The sequence below is a fragment of the Pan troglodytes genome, chromosome 9 (assembly GCF_028858775.2).
Source record: "Pan troglodytes isolate AG18354 chromosome 9, NHGRI_mPanTro3-v2.0_pri, whole genome shotgun sequence".
NCBI classification, from domain to species: Eukaryota; Metazoa; Chordata; class Mammalia; order Primates; family Hominidae; genus Pan; species Pan troglodytes.
This window is the reverse complement of record NC_072407.2, coordinates 87694075-87711323: the sequence shown is the minus strand read 5'-3', so window position 1 is coordinate 87711323 and position 17249 is coordinate 87694075. Positions and strand designations below refer to the sequence as shown.

General features: G+C 40.0%; 1 protein-coding gene across 1 annotated transcript; it reads left to right on the top strand.

Annotated features, from left to right (window-relative positions):
- Positions 1–3805: 3805 nt before the first annotated feature.
- CCDC89 (coiled-coil domain containing 89) lies at positions 3806–5274 on the top strand. Its single transcript, XM_016921727.2, has one exon. It carries the CDS (start codon positions 3935–3937, stop codon positions 5057–5059), a length of 1125 nt encoding a protein of 374 aa, XP_016777216.1. The 5' UTR covers positions 3806–3934; the 3' UTR covers positions 5060–5274.
- The last annotated feature ends 11975 nt before the right edge of the window (positions 5275–17249 follow it).

The window sequence follows — 17249 nt, the reverse complement described above, 5'->3', positions numbered from 1 at the left end:
TAGAATTAAGTGAGAGATGTACAAATAAATGCCCACTACCTAGAAGAGCTCTGTAAATGGTAGCTTTAAAAGGGAGGGAGGCATGGAAAGACTTAAAGATAAGTGGAGACGACTCATTGTTCACCACAAGGGAGAGCATTGGTCACCTTGGATCTCTGGGAAGGGAATATACGGGATACTTTTAGGAGGGGAGCTAGAAAAAAAATGATTGAGCAAAGAAGACAACCACGGCAGAAAGGAACCAAAGTGATTACTAAACTAAGTTATTTGAGGACAGTGATCGTATCTATTTTATTAATATATTCTTAGCACCTAGCATTGCAAATAACCTTGCAAATGTTTACTGAATAAATGAATGAATATTGATTAGGATCTTATCAGATTCTTGGTCTTGATAAGTAATCTATAGATGTATGTTATTTTAAATAATGTAAATATAAATTTAATAGAAATGTGTATTAAAATATATTTGCAAAAAAGAAATATAAGCTTTTTTAAATGTGGAAAATTTAGCTGAACATGGTGGTACACGCCAGTAGTCCTAGCTGCTTGGGAGGCTGAGGCAGGAAGATTGCTTGAGCCCAGGAATTCAAGACTGCAGTGAGCTATGATGACACTACTGCACTCCAGCTTGGGCAACAGAGACCCTGACTGGTAAAAAAACAAATGTGTATGTATCTTTTTTCCGTATTTTTCTGAATTCTTTTCCTCCTTTCAGGAAATATATTTTGTGAATTCACTTTATGATATCAGACAACCATATAATCAACAAATAAAATTTTCAATGTTTGTAAGACCCTTTTATTTAAGAGGACCATTCTAATTTTCTAGTCATTTGCCTTGAAAATAACTAGACGAGCTCCATTTATGCATATGAAGCTTGAAATTTAAGGAAAAGGACAGAAGAGAAATGTGGGAAAATTACAAATAAGTTTAATTCACATTTTTAAAGTCTTTGGAAATCACTTTCACAAAACTTCAATATCCTACTGTTTATGTAGTTGTTAAAATTTCAGCTTAGGAAATTTCCCCAGTCTTCAATCTTGGTTTCCATATATAGACAAGAAATTCAGGATTTGAAACATGAGACCTTGATCTTTGACAGTGAGGGAAGAACCTGAAACTCTTCTTTCAGATTTGTTTCGCTCCCAGTGAAATCTGAAGCATTTAAAAATTCATCTCATATCTATAATGACACCCAGGGTTTTTCCTTATCATCATGACTTGGGAGATAGTAAATCTGATCACCAGAAACTGTGACCACAAGAATAGTCAACTCTTTTCCCTACCCTTAATTTTCACAGGATTGAAATCATCTGAATTTTAAGTTTTGTATTTTGCCTTTTTCAGTTGTATTTCTAACATAAGACTTTTCCATGCTATTAAAAATTACCTATAAATGTAATAAGTTTTAGTGGCTGCACAATATTTTTTGTACGAATATATCATAATTTTTGTAACCATTCCCTTTTTTTTTTTGAAAACTTGGGTTTCCAACTTTTAGTTGTTACAAACCACACTACAATGAAAAGTTTTGAGCAAAATGTTTTCTTTCAGATTATTTCCTAAGCAAAGATCTCCGCAGAAGAATTACTAGTTTGGAAGCCATAAAAATATCTTAATTTCTCAATACCTACTGTCAACTGACTTTCACCAACAGTTTAAGAGAGTGCCTATTTCAATACTCCTTTCTAGTCCTGGCTTGTCTTAAGAGAAAATTTTTTGACTAATTTGATACGTGAAATTATATCTTTTTTTTTTTTTTTTTTTTTTTGAGACGGAGTCTCGCTTTGCTGCCCAGGCTGGAGTGCAGTGGCGCCATCTCGGCTCACTGCAAGCTCCGCCTCCCGGGTTCACGCCATTGTCCTGCCTCAGCCTCCTGAGTAGCTGGGACTACAGGCGCCTGCCACCATGCCTGGCTAATTTTTTGTATTTTTTTGGTAGAGACGGAGTTTCATCGTGTTAGCCAGGATGGTCTCAATCTCCTGACCTCGTGATCCGCCCGCCTCGGCCTCCCAAAGTGCTGGGATTACAGGCGTGAGCCACCACGCCCGGCCGAAATTATGTCTAATTTTAACTTGTATTTACTGGATCACTGTAGACGTTCAATTCTTGGCCATTTTTGTGAATTTAATTGTTTATTTTTTAGATGTTAATGTTTTGTTGATATGTATAAAATATTTATTTAAAAAATGTAGTGTCTGGGCTGGGTGCGATGGCTCATGCCTGTAATCTCAGCACTTTGGGAGGCTGAGGCGGGTGGATCATTTAAGGTCAGGATTTCAAGACCAGCTTGACCAACATGGTTAAACTCCGTCTCTACTAAAAATACAAAAATTAGCCAGGTGTGGTTGTATGTAACTGTAATCCCAGCTACTCAGGAGACTGAGGCAGGAGAATTGCTTGAGCCCGGGAGGCGGAGGTTGCAGTGAATCGAGATCGTACCACTGCACTCCAGCCTGGGCGATGGAGGGAGACTCTGTCTCAAAAAAAAAAAAAAAAAAAAAAAAAAAAAGTAGTGTCTGTCATATTAGGGATATTTTTCTCAATTTGATTTTTACCTTCAACATCCACTTAATACACATTTATCTGAATCTCCCCCATGTGCCAGGCACTAGTCTAATCATCAAGGATGAAATAGACACAGTCCCTGCCCTTAAGGATCTTACAGTCTAACAGAGGGAAGCTGGCAGATAAACAGTGACTGCAATAAAATTTTCACATCCTCCACCAGAAGTACAAATAGCTATAGCGGATGCACTAAAAGATGTGAGTGACCAATTGGACATGTAGGGGCCAGGAAAAGGCTTCAGAGACGATTCTTAACTAAGAATAAAAAGCTCTACTAGAGTGACAAGGGACAAAGTAGGAAAGGCATTCCAAGTAGAGGAACACCTAAAGATAGGGCCAGAGAGCTGGTTAGTGGATTTGGGTTTGGCTTCAGTAGTTGGGTTTGAGGAGTAAAATGTCAAGAAAATCCAGTGGAAGAAGGGGCTGGAGACCTCAGAAGTCACATAATTTTAAAAATTATACATAACTTTTTGAGTAAGCTTTCCCTTTCTGATCTTACATAATGTTTAAGATAAAAAAAAAAATCCTTCCTAGCCCCAGAGATTTGATGTTTACCTTCATTTTCTTCTAGTTTCTGTTTACATTTAACTAATCTATCAGGAGTTGACTTTGGCATATAATGGCAAGCTTCATTTGGATCTTATTTTTTCTGTTTTAATGTTTATCTGTGTGGTTCACTAAGCTTCTTTCTGTAACCTTATTTTGCTAATGGGTAAAAACAGGGGGTGTTAAATATCTAATAAAGAGTATTTATGCCCAGGTGGGGACAATGCTAAGAACAACAAAATAAATTTCACTGGTGTTTGCTATTTTAATACTTAAATACCAAAAGGGAGCTGTGCCAAACATCACGGGTGCAGATATGCAGGCTTTTAGGGTCCTGGCTCTCAGAATACCGCTACTACTTTGTATTCATAGACTGAAATTTTTTCAGGAGCCAACCATGTTTCCACAAACAGTAATTTATTCAAACGATAACTGAAGAGGGGAGAGGGAGGATAAATATATCATTGCCTGCTTCATTTGATTACTACTACCAGAAATTAGGTGGAGTCAGGCTTCCTCCCCTGATGCTGGCTGGAGATTGAGTGGGGTTAGCATCTCTGTGCTGTACAGGCCAGACACTGAGACAGTTGACAACTGAGAGCTGTGATTGGTTAGAAAGGCAAAAGTAACCCGACCAGATTGGCTCTGGACTCCCCCAGATTCCCCTGTTGTTACTTCATAGCGTTCTGAAGAGCTGTCCACCAATTACAGGGCTCCTTACTGGAAAAACCAACTGCTGGGGAGTGCCAAGAGTCCCTAGCAACACCCTGCAGCTTTTGAAATCTGAGGGGAAAAGACTGTAGTCAGCCCTTAGTGGATGACAGCGCCTATGCTCCAGAAAGAGCAGGCTCCCAGGATGGACACCCCGCCCCCTGAAGAACGCTTAGAGAAGCAAAATGAAAAACTGAACAACCAGGAAGAGGAGACGGAGTTTAAGGAACTGGACGGTCTGAGGGAAGCCTTGGCAAACCTCCGGGGACTGTCAGAGGAGGAGAGGAGCGAGAAGGCTATGCTTCGCTCCCGCATTGAAGAGCAGTCCCAGCTCATCTGCATCCTGAAGCGGAGGTCAGATGAGGCCCTGGAGCGCTGCCAGATCCTAGAGCTGCTCAATGCAGAGCTGGAGGAGAAGATGATGCAGGAGGCTGAGAAGCTCAAGGCCCAGGGTGAGTACAGTCGGAAGCTAGAGGAACGCTTTATGACCCTAGCAGCCAACCACGAGTTGATGATCCGCTTCAAGGATGAATACAAGAGTGAGAACATCAAGCTGAGGGAGGAGAATGAGAAGCTGAGGCTGGAGAATAGCAGCCTCTTCAGCCAGGCTCTGAAGGATGAGGAGGCGAAAGTATTACAGCTCACAGTCCGGTGTGAGGCCCTCACTGGGAAGCTAGAAACGCTGAAGGAGAGGTGTGCTCAGGATGCCTGCCAGGCACAGGCGCGCGAGAAGGAGCTACTGGAGCTACAGAGCCAGCAGGCCTGCACCCACACCAAGGAGACAGAACAGCTGCGCAGCCAGCTGCAGACCCTCAAGCAGCAGCACCAGCAGGCTGTGGAGCAGATAGCTAAGGCAGAGGAGACACACAGCAGCCTGAGCCAGGAGCTGCAGGCCAGGCTGCAGACCGTCACTAGAGAGAAAGAGGAGTTGCTGCAGCTGTCCATTGAAAGGGGCAAAGTGCTTCAGAACAAACAGGCAGAGATCTGCCAGCTTGAGGAAAAGTTGGAGATAGCAAATGAGGACAGGAAGCATGCGCTGGAGCGGTTTGAGCAAGAGGCAGTGGCTGTGGACAGCAACTTGAGAGTCAGGGAGCTTCAGCGCAAAGTAGAGGGGATCCAGAAGGCCTACGATGAACTCAGGCTGCAGTCTGAAGCCTTCAAAAAGCACAGCCTGGATCTTTTAAGCAAGGAGAGAGAACTCAATGGCAAACTCCGCCATCTCTCTCCATAGGGAAGTTTCTGCTTCCTCTGGCCTGCTATTCAGAATTCAAATATTCGCATCTTAGCATTATGGCAAGAGTAAAGATGATATCCCATTTATTATACTTTCGAGCACAAAAGGCAACTCAAAGAAAAGCTACTTTACTATGATATTGTTGTTATTATTGTAAAGCCATTATTAATTTTCATTTCTACACCGAGAATACACAAGATTTGCCAGATTTCCTTCTGTGCCTTAGAAATCTTAAATTTACTAGTAGTATGTTCTCCTACCCATAAGTTATTAATTCTCAACCTCAGATATCTTCATATATGTTAGGATTTTAAATTAGCAGCTTCTATGATTTAAGTCAATCTAAGTGCAGTGAGATGTGCCATTGTGAAAAATAATTAGCACAATTACCCATTGTAGATAGTTAGGCTTATAGTCTCCCATAGTTGAGATTGTAAGCAAACATGTATCAGCATAATAGCATGAATACTTTGCAGAAAAAAAAAAGTGTCTGACTTTATTTTATTTTGCACTAGCTTGGAAAATGATTGAGATCAAGTTCTTTAACAAAGAAGGTCAATTTTATTCTGTATGAGCAATATGATTCAAATAAGTTATACAAAACAATTTTTATTTTTTCTGCAAGCTTAGATAATATTCCATTTTTTGGTTTTCTCTTTAAAAAGAGGATTTAGATGTGCAATAATGCAAATATCAGTAGCTTAATTTAATATTGCACGATATGCTAATAGACAATTAGACAATTTGGGGTAACAAGTCATAGCAGACGTGATCTATAGAGTAACTCAGAAATTGTTTTGTTTCTATTAGCATATTTTTTGTAATTAAGTTTTTCCTTTTTTAAAAAAATCTAAGCTGAACGTGTATATGTATGTTTGCAGCATTTTTGTAGTAATACCTACATTTTATAAGAATAGTTATAAAAACATGATATATATATATGTAAAGTTCTTAAAAAAGTTCTCAAAGGTAGTTATATTTTCTTATCTTCCTGTAATTAGGTATTGATATATAAACATTATTATGAATACCTCTCAAAATAGATTGTAATGTAATATTTTTCTCACCCATTTTGCTGAAGGCTACCAAGTTACATAATGAATTTACTTAAAAAATATGACTTGGTGCCTTTTTAGTAAAACCATTTCCAAGCAAGTGTTACCTTACCTCAGGTAATTTTTTACACCCATTTTTTCACACTTCTATTAAGATTATGCTATTAAATACAAACTTTTCTCATCAAAATAGAAACCACACTGCTAGCTTCAAAGGACTATTTACTTCCTTCTACAGGTTACCAAGAATCAGAATATAGGAGCTAAGTTAATCATGGATATCCTTTATTGAGCCCATACTATTTATCATTGTGCTGAAGCAATTTGGATGAATTACTTTATTTAACTCTTAGGACTATTCAAGAAGGAAAGCGTGTTCATTTCTATTTTAAGGAAGAGGAGACTGGTTTTGGTAATTTTGCTTAAGGCCAGTTGGTCACTGGGGGAGCTGGATTTTGATGACTACAGCACACTGAAAGATAATTTTTGGCGACCAAGTGCCAGGTGCTGGGGTAGGCACTAAGAAGAAGCATAAAGAAGCATTTTTACTGCCCTGGAAGAGCCCCCATACAGTCTAAGGGCAATAATAATAATAATAATTATTATTATTATTGTTGTTATTATATACTGTGATCACAGAGGGAAAACATAGGCAGCATCTAGCCCTGCCTGGTGGTAAGGGTTGGGTTGGCGGGGAGGACTCCTAGGGATGATTAATTTCCTCAGGTGGAGAAAAGGGTGATGGGGTTGAGACAGCATCATGTAGAAAGCATAGAGATATATTTAAATGCCCAGAATACTTGGGGGAATCATAGCAGTTGGGAAGAGGTGAAGAGAAGCATGTGTACAGATAAAACTGTAAACGGTTATGGTAGGTTGGGGTCATAATATAGGTGACCTTGAAAGGCAGGCGGGCCCGTTATATGAGAGAGAGGGAGGGGCGCGAGAGGAGGGGCAAACGTACAAATTTAAGCCACGGACCCAGCCCGCCTTTTCCCACCCAGGCCCGTGCTGCTCTGCGAGGGGCCTGGTGCGCATGCGTGCCGACCCTCCAGCCTCTCTACCGCTCCTCCTCCCTCCCACAACCTGTACGTCCAAGCTCGGCTCATCCATCCCAAACTGCGGCCCCGTGGTAATCCTTGGGGCCTAAGTTTTGCGCCCAGCCTGCGGGGAGAAGTCCCATGGGCAGAGGCCGAACGGTTCTGGAAGCGGGCTGAGGGCCGTTTGGGTATGAATCCCGGAATTCCGGGTACTGGAGTGTGGTCTACAAGGGGAGTGGGCTCCAGGGACTCCACGTTATATGGGGGAAGAGCGCGTCTGGAAGATCGCGTGGGGGGAGTAGGGCAGGGGGTAGGGGCGCGTGTCCCCTAAAACTCGGGCGCAGGGGAACGAGCCCAGTTGCCCTGGTCTGAGGACGGTACTGTTCCAAGCTGTGCTGAGGAGTTTGTGTACGTTTGATCCTTATTTGCCGTTTTGGAGATCCTAAGTCGTCAGATATGGGCCATTTTATAAGGTTCACCCTAATGCCCTTTTGAAAAATTTTGAAAGTGGGAAATGAGAGTAGAAAGCCAAAGATGCCTCTGAAGAACAACCGAAGAAGAGCCCACAACATAGACTAAGAAGAATGTGCACCTATCATGTGTCAGGTGCTTTTCATTCCACCCTCATAACAACTTTTCAAGGGAGGTTCAATTATCGCAATTTTACGGATGAAAAAAAGGGAGACTAAGAGAGGATGACTTGTCCAAAGCCAGGAAGGTTTGGAGAGGCAAAAGTGAGTTTTGAACCTAAGGCCCTGGGTATGCCGCCTACACAGGCCCCCACACCTGGTTTAATGCTCACTGTTGCTGTCGCGAAATTCTTATTTATTTTTTAACAAGCCGCCCCATATTTTATTTTTTGTTCTGGGTACTATCAGGGAAGTAGCTGGGCCTGTTTTCTGGCTCTAAAACCCGTGCTTTCTCCCAGTATACAAACTATTCTTCTTAAGAGCCTTAAAAAGGCATTGTTTTCTTCCTCTGTGCTCCGTGGTACTTTGTATTCCACTCTGTCAGTCCTCATATTTAATCTGTGACCCAGAGCCTATGAAGGGGATAAGCAACCAGTTTATCTATTATGGTATGTTGCTCTATTAAGTGATGCTTATCACTGGAACAAACTGACAAAATGTAAATCGGCCTCCTCCAAACTACTGCCTTTGAGGGGAAATTTAAACAACAACACTGTTTTCTAAAGCAGACCTATATCCCTGCTGAATTTTTCTGCAACATCAACAAGCAGTAGCTCTCAAACAAAAGCAGAACAGAGATCCTAAAAGCAAATAATGTATGAGTAGTGCCGTATAGCTGATAGGTGTGACTTTTTGTTCCTTAAACTGTGAGCTCTTCAGGGTGCCCTAAAGAACTTGTCTGGTTCCAAAAAATTATGAAAGAGAGCTTGAAAAGAGGAGAGCTACAGGAGAAATGAACTGACTGGTATTTTCAGAATACTGACTCTGCTTCAGTTAGAGAAAATGAATTCAAGTTAGTTTGTTTCTAGTAAACAAAATATTAATAGAAAATCTTTGTCAACCTGACTCCATATATTAAATAATTATTTAAAGAAAGTTGTTTGAAGGAGTACCTGCCCAGGTGCCTGCTGTTCTACTCAGCCCTCCTTTCCCCAGATACCCATGAGGTAGCTGTGGGCTGAGTCAGGTCAGGGATATTCTGCTTTCCACTGTGACAAGACCAACAGAGCTGGGCAGACTTGAGATATCACCTCTTGGCCCACAAAGAAAAGAGGATGATGACTCTTAACTGCTCCCCTAAAAGCCTACCCTCCCCCTCCAGACAGCTTGTCTGCCAGTGTCATTGGCCAAAATTGGGTCATATGCAAATACCTCAGCCAAGCATCTTCATAGGGCATGTTGCCAGCATGATTGATTTAGACCAATCAGGATCCACCCTGAGATGGGAATGAGGCCAGTCTGTGCTACATAGTGGAAGGGACTACCTGGCAAAGGCAGGGCTCTGCCAGCAGGAATGAAGGAGGATGGATATTGGATGGACCATCAATAGTGCCTTCTGTGCTACATCTGTTTAGACTGCCAGAGCCTTATCAGGCAGGGAGCCTTTTTAAATCCTTAATCACAAGTCTTGGCCTCTTAAAAAAGTTATTGGAATTTGGGGAAGTGGCTGAGAATAAGCTTTTCTAATCATTGTGTATTCCTAAGGACAAATTGGATGTTATTTTCTAAACACTAAAAACATTAAACTTAGGGTCACCTAGAGCTGTACAGATGAGTCTCCCTACTTGATGCTGTTCTCTCTAAAACCTTCTGTTTATTCCACTTGGGAAAAATGAATCCAAGAAAAAACTTGTTCTTGCACAGATCTGTCTGGTCATTCATTACACATTCAACTGACTACGGTGCCCTCACAACACCCTTACTCCCCAGTCCCACAGAGGGACTCCTGCCTTAGCTACTTGCCAGACAGTTCCCACTTGATGATCTAATCCACTCTTATTTGTACTAGTCTAAAATAATCTTCACTTTCATGTTTAAGGTTATTCATTACATCATTGTTACAGCAAAAGACTGGAAATAGCTTACATACCATCAATAGGGAACAGGTTATATACCATCAATAGGGAACAGGTTCACACTTTGGAACACAGTGCAACTGTAAAACAAAAGGAAAAGGAAGCTGTTAATGTATTGATATAGAACTATCTCCAGGATATATGCAGAAAAAAAACACAACAAGCTATAGAGCAATATCCATATTATACTATATTCTGTGTAAGGGGGAGAGGAGGAGAGGGGTATTAGCATGCAAACATTTCCAGCTGCATAAATGAATATTGGGAAAAAAGTTGTTCTTAGTGGTGTGGAAGCATATAGGGAATGAGGTGGTCAGGGTTGGGAATGAGGTGGTCAGGGTTAGGAATGGGAAAGAAACTTCTTAATGTATACCATTTTATATCATTTGACTTTTGAACTATGTGAATATATTACCTATTCAAAATATAGTAAAATTGAAAACAAAAATAAAAGAATCTTCCACATATCTGTTTAACTTCCAATAAGCTATATTTCTGTTTAGGCAATTCAAAAGCCTGCACATTTTCCCCTCTCCAAGAACTGGGTAGGCACGGCATATTTTAGATAAAGCCAAATATGGCCTGACAGATCTGGGTCAGGACATTCAGCTGGAAGCTACTGCTTCCACAAATGTTCAACCACATATGGCTAATGACAATATCTTTTTCGTCCCTAAAGAATGCCTCCCAATGATTAGTATTTCTCTCCTAGAGGTTTGGATGTGTTAGCTTCTCTCATGGATTTTCACATGTCTGTATAAATCTTAGATTTTAGAGAGCCGGTTTTCTTATATACTCAAGCTTTTAGGATTTTGGTATTCATTTTTGTTTTTATGCTGACATACCAACAAAAGGTAGTGGAGGTAGATCAGCCATTCTGATCTTTCATTTCTGATCTTTCTGATCCTAATTGCTAACTCATTCACTGAATATATTGCATTAATTTAACAAATATTTATTGAGAATCTATTAGCCAAGACACTATGCTAAGTGGTAGGATACAATGTGAACAAGATAGAGACCTTATCTTCACTGACTTTGCATCCTTTTGGATGAGAAACATGCTGAACAATAGGAGGACATGGAAGTGCATAGCAGGTTCCTCCAGCCTAATGTAGGAGTGATTAGAGGAAGCTTTTCCTGGAAGTGGATGTAAGGTATCTGTAGAATGTGTAAAAACTGTCCAAGAGAAGAGGAAAACATGAGAGTACAGTAGCTTCGAAAGCTTCACAGTACCTCCTGTTCCTGATCAAGAAAACTGCCTTTCCAACAGCTGTACCATTCAGGGCTGCAGAATAAGCAGCTCCAAATAGACTCAAGAGATTCTCTGGCCAGATTAATCCCATTATGCTCACATCCACATTTACCTTAGTCCTTTCCAGAAGTCTGAGCCTTCATAATCTTACTCAATCCTTCCCCTCCCCCACCACCATTCCCATGCAAACTCTTTGAGAGAGCCCTTTGGAAACTCAGATCTATGATCAGCAAACCAGCTGAAGTATTAGTGCAGTAAGCAAAAGGGTGCATTGGCATAAGACTGCCTAGATTTAAATCCTGACTGTTACTGGGTGACCTTAAATTAGGTCTTAGTGGGTGAAGAGGTACCCAGAAAGCTAAAATCTTCAGTAAGGAAGAGATATAAGGATGACATGGCATGAATTTCAAATTGGTATAACCATACAAACAAAAGAATTATCCAAAAGGCTTTAGAAAACAGTATTTTCAATGAATATCCTTAATGGAGTATTTTCCAAGGACAAATAGAACTGCAAAGAAATCTTAGTAAATTTCATTCGTTAGTTTGTTAGTTGTAATATTGGCATTATATGAACATTTTTCTATATATTGATGCTAAAGCAAAAAATAATTATGTTAATGTTGCTAGGGAGAAAATTTTCAAGACTTAAATGCAGGTATTTAAAAAGTTAAGTAAAAAATTATTTAATGTTTAATCGAATTTAAAATACCAGTCTAAACCCCTGACAGTTTTTCTGTTAAAAAAAAAAATACATATTCCCTAGCTCTGTCAACTGAAAGGCTTAGAAGCAATAAAAATCCAATGCAGTGAGCATCCCTAGGGCCTGTTTCTTGCCTCCCAAAACTGTTTTCCACTAAATTGAAGAAAGGCTCCCTGGAGGAGAGGCTGACTTCAGAACTGGTGTAGGAAAAGTACAAGATAAACCTGAAAAATCTAGGTGTGTCAGAAAACAAATTAACTGTCAGAGACTAATGGAATTCTGTCAAATAGACAAGAGAGCTAAATTGGAGGGGCTCTCAATGGCCAAAGATGAAAAATATATAACCACAATTGAGTGAAACACTGAATATCATGATATACCCCCCAAAAAGATTAATTATAATTAAAGAGAATTAATTGAACATTTATTCTACTTTGCCTGTTCTCTGTATTTCAGGAAAACATATTGGCTCCTAAGTAATGAAAGTTGCTTTTCACAGAATAATTCCAGATAAAAGTAAAAAGGCATTTTAAAAATAATTGTGTTGTAACCTTGACTGAAATAATTTAGGAACTGATCATCATTAGATGAAACCATTAGGAGAGAGGTTAATGGGGAATTTTGCAGTGGGAGAATTAGACTGTCACCACTTGAAAACATTGATCAATCTTAGCATCACTAAAAACAGGACAGCTAAGTATTGTGTGCCTGCTGGTGCAATGCAGTATGCAGAGCAGCACCTCCTAGGAAGTATTCTTGCCAAAAATGTTGAACCTTAAGATAATTAAGCCCTAAGAATTAACTTCCCATTTACAGAAAATATGTGGGCTAGTGGGATAAGTAAAATAACACCACAAGAAAGCAAACAGGCAAATCTAGAATATGGGACATTCAATAGGACAATTGACCTGGTTTCACACAAAAGGCATTTGGGAAAGGGGGTGGGGGATTGCTGTCCTAGATTAAAAGAAATTTAAGAGACATAACAACCAACTGGAATGTGTAGAATTGTTTGGATCCCGATTAAGTCAAGTCATCTGTAGACAGACATTTTTGAGACAACTGAATGTGGACTAAATGATATCAAGAAATCCATAATAATTTTATTAGTTGTAATCATGGCATTGTGGCTACACAAAAAAATGACTTAAGCCGGGTGTGGTGGCTCACACCTGTAATCCCAGTGCTTTGAGAGGCCAAGGTATGTGGATCACCTGAGGTCAGGAGTTCGAGACCAGCCTGGCCAACATGATGAAACTCCTCCTCTACTAAAAATACAAAAAATTAGCCAGTTGTGGTGGCTGGCACCTATAATCCCAGCTAATCAGGAGGCTGAGGCAGGAGAATTGCTTGAAACTGGGAGGCGGAGGTTGCAGTGAGCCGAGATTGCATCACTGCATTTCAGCCTGGGTGACACAGTGACATTCTGTCTCAAAAAAAAAAAAAAAAAAAAGACAGAAAAAGAAAAAAATTACTTTACAGGCAGGCATAGTGGCTCACACCTGTAATTCCAGCACTTTGAGAGGCCGAGGCAAGCGGATTGCTTGAACCCAGGAGCTTGAGACCAGCCTGAGCAACATGATGAAATCCTGACTCTACAAAAAAAAAAAAAAGAAAAATTAGCCCGATGTGGTGGCTTGCAACTGTAGTCCCAGCTACTCAGGAGGCTAAGGTAGGAGGACCACCTGAGCCCAGGGTGGTCGAGGCTGCAGTGAGCCATGTTTGAGCTACTGCAGTCCAGCCTGGGTGACAAAGTGACACCCTGTCTCCAAAAAAAAGAAAAAAAAAGTGACATTATAGTTAAGGATGTACACTGCCATGTATAGGGATGAAACGACATGATGTCTAGGATTTATTTACTTTAAAATATTTCAGCAATAAAAAAGAGATAAAGCAAGTGTGGAAAAATCTTGATAATATTAAATCTGGACGATGGGTCTATAAGGATTCTGTGTACTATTCTCCTCATTTTGTGTCAGAGTACAAATTTTCAGTATTTAAGAAATTAAAATTTTTAAAGTTTTGGGGTTCCTAAAGGAGGGAGCAGAAGGAATGATTTGGAATTGGCAATGAGAAGTAAGAGCACAACAGCCAAGTTCTGGCTCCGAGGTGCCCGTTGCGGTGAGAGAGGAAACAACTTCCACTTGAGAAGTGGAGTCCTTGCTATCAGAATATGAAAAGCTTTCTTCCTACCCTTCCAAATCTTTCATGCTCAAACTTCTATGCCTGCTCCCTTTCCTCCACTGAAGCAGCAATTCTCAACTTGAGTGGCAGCAACTGTGAGATTTGATTAGTTAGGACATACACTAGTAATTTCTCACTATTTCAGTTGGTTAAAAATGATGGTAATTTTAAAATAAAATATATTCCAGATTAGTCCACAATAGTATAATTCTCATTCAGTTGCGTTCAGAAACGCTTTCTTGAGAAGGAGTTAGAGGAGTGGAAATATAATACAGCTAGCACACTGCGAATTGCACATTTCATGCAAATATGTATGTAGTGCTTGTAAACATAATCCAACAGTGCCCTAGACACGGTCAATCACCTGATTTCTTCAATTTTCATCCAGTCCTAATGTCCCCTCATGGTCTCACTACCCCTTACAAATTATACTTCATGGATAAACAGGCAAACTATAGTAAAATGAGCACCCTCGTCTCTGTACTACAGGCATAACTTGTTTTATTGCACTTCACTTTCTTCTGCTTCACGTATATGGCATTTTTTACAAATCGAAGGTTTGTGGCAACCATAAGTTGAGCATGTCTATCACCACCATTTTTCCAACAGCATGTGTTCACTTTGTGTCTCTGTGGTTTGTAACTCACACTATTTCAGGCTTTTTCATTATTAATGTCTCTGTCTTGGTGATCTGTGATCATTGATCTTTCATACTACTATTGTAATTGTTTGGGGGTGCTATGAACAGCACCCATATAAGATGGCAAACTTAATTGATGAATGTTGTGTGTGTTCTGAGTGCCACTGACTGGCCATTCCCCAGTCTCTCTCCCTCTCCTTGGGTCTCCTTATTCCTGAGACACAACAATATTGTAATTAGGCCAATTAATAATCCTACAATGGCCTCTAAGTGTTCAAGTGAAAGAGTTACACATCTCTCACTTTAAGTCAAAAGCTAGAAATGATTAAACTTAGTGAGGATGGTGTGTTGAAAGCAGAGACAGGCTGAAAGCTTGGCCTTTTGCACCAGTTAGCCAAGTCGTGAATGCAGAGGAAACATTTTTGAAGGAAAAAAATTTGAAGGAAATTATAAAGGGCCACTTCTGTAAACACATGAATGATAGGAAAATAAAACATCCTTATTGCTGATATGGAGAAAGTTTTAGTGATCTGGATAGAAGATCAAACCAGCCACAACATTCCTTTAAGCCGAAGCCAAACCCGGAGCAAGGCCCTAGCTGTTTTCAATTCTATGAAGGCTGAAAGAGGTGAGGAAACTGCAGAAGAAAAGCTGGAAGCTAGCAGAAGCTAGCAGAGGATGGTTCATGAGGTTTGGGTATTCTGAAGGAGAGAGGAGAAGAAATGATTTGGAATTAGCAATGAGAAGTAAAAGCACCACAGCCAAGTTAGAGAGAGAAACCCATCTCTATAACAAAGAAGGGCAAGGTGAAGCAGCAAGGGCTGATGGAGAAGCAGCAACAAGTTTTCCAGAAGATCCAGCTGAGATAATTGATGAAGGTAGCTACACTAAACAACAGATTTTCACTGTGGACAAAAAGGCCTTTTATTGGAAGAAGATGCCCTCTAAGGCTTTAGTAGTTAGAGAAGTCAATTCCTGGCATCAAAGCTTTAAAGGACAGGCTGACTCTCTTATTAGGGGCTAATGGGCTAATGCAGCTGGTGACTTTTAAGTTGAAGCCAGTGCTCATATTTACCCTTCCAAAAATCCTAGGGCTTTCAAGAATTATGCTAAATCTACTCTAACTGTGGTCTATAAGTGGAATGACAAAGCCTGAATGACAGCATATCTATCTACAGTGTGGTTTACTGAATATTTTAAGCCCACTGTTGAGAACTGCTGCTCAGAAAAAAAGATTCCTTTCCAAATGTTACTGCTCATTGACAATGCAGTTAGTTACTCAAGAGCTGTAATTAAGATTTACAAGGAGATTAAAGTTTTTATGCCTGCTTACACAACATCCATTCTGCAAGCCATGAATCAAGGAGTTACTTCAACTTTGAAATCTTATTGTTTCAGAAATACATTAAGGCAAAGCTGCCATACACAGTGATTCCTCTGATCTATCTAAGCAAAATAAATGGAAAACCTGGAAAGGATTCACCATTCTACATGCCATTAAGAACGTTTGTTTGGAAGTTTGGAAGAGGATTCCATCCTTTATGGATGACTTAGAAGGATTCAAGACTTTAGTGGAGGAAATAACTGCAGATGTGATAGAAGTAAGAAGAGAACTAGGATTAAAGTTGGAGCTGGAAGATGTGACTGAATTACTGCAGTCTCATGATATCACTTGAATGGATGAGGAATTTCTTCTTATGGATAAGCCAAGAAAAATGGATGGTTTCTTGGGATGGAATCTGTTTCTGGTGAAGATGCTGTGAATATTGTTTGAATGACAACAAAGGATTTAGAATATTACATAAACTCAGTTGATAAAGCAGCAGCAGGGTTGGAGAGAATTGACTCCAATTCTGAAAGAAGTTCTCCCATAGGCAAAATGGTATCAAACAACATCACGTGCTATAGAGAAATCTTTCATGAAAGGAAGTGTCAATTGATGCTGCAAACTTTATTGTCATATTTTAAGAAATGCCACAGTCACCCCAACCTTCAGCAACCACTACCTTAATGAGTCAGTAGTCATCAACATTGAGGCAAGACCCTCCACCAGCAAAAAGATTGTGACTCACTGAAGGCTCAGATGATGGTTAGCATTTTTAGCAATAAAATATTTTTAACTTAAGTTACGCACATTTCAAAGACATAATGCTGTTGCACACTCAGTAGACTACAGTATAGTGTAAACATTTATATGCACTAGGATACCAGAACATTCACATGACTCACTTTATTATGATATTCACTTTATTGTGGTGGTCTGGAATCAAATCTGCAGTATCTCCGAGGTATGCCTGTACATTTATCATTCTACTATATCTACTCAGAAAAACACTAACCCATTCCCTGCTATCACTGCTCCAATTCTCTGCTATAGAAAATCCAGTAAATGTATATTGGTGCTTGAGTACCATGAAGTCATGCTCTTTGGGGAGGATCTGATAGACTTGGATTCATCTATTCCAATCCCCCTTTCAATGTGCTTTTCTGTATTGCAAAAACGTAAAAGCTGAAACTAAAGAAACACAAAAGCAAACTATATTTGCCAGACTCCTCTGCAGCCATATTTGGAAGGTGCAAATGAGGCAAGGACCCCTGGTTTCCTCCTTTGGCCATTGTAGCTGCTAAGTATATTCTTGTGGAGACATTGGGTTTTTCTGTAACAGCATCTCGATGTCCATTCACTAGCTTTATAGGATGTGGTAGCCAGCCCCTTAAGGTAGGCTGTCTAATGATTTTTGTCTCGTCCTCTCCCACCATGAATA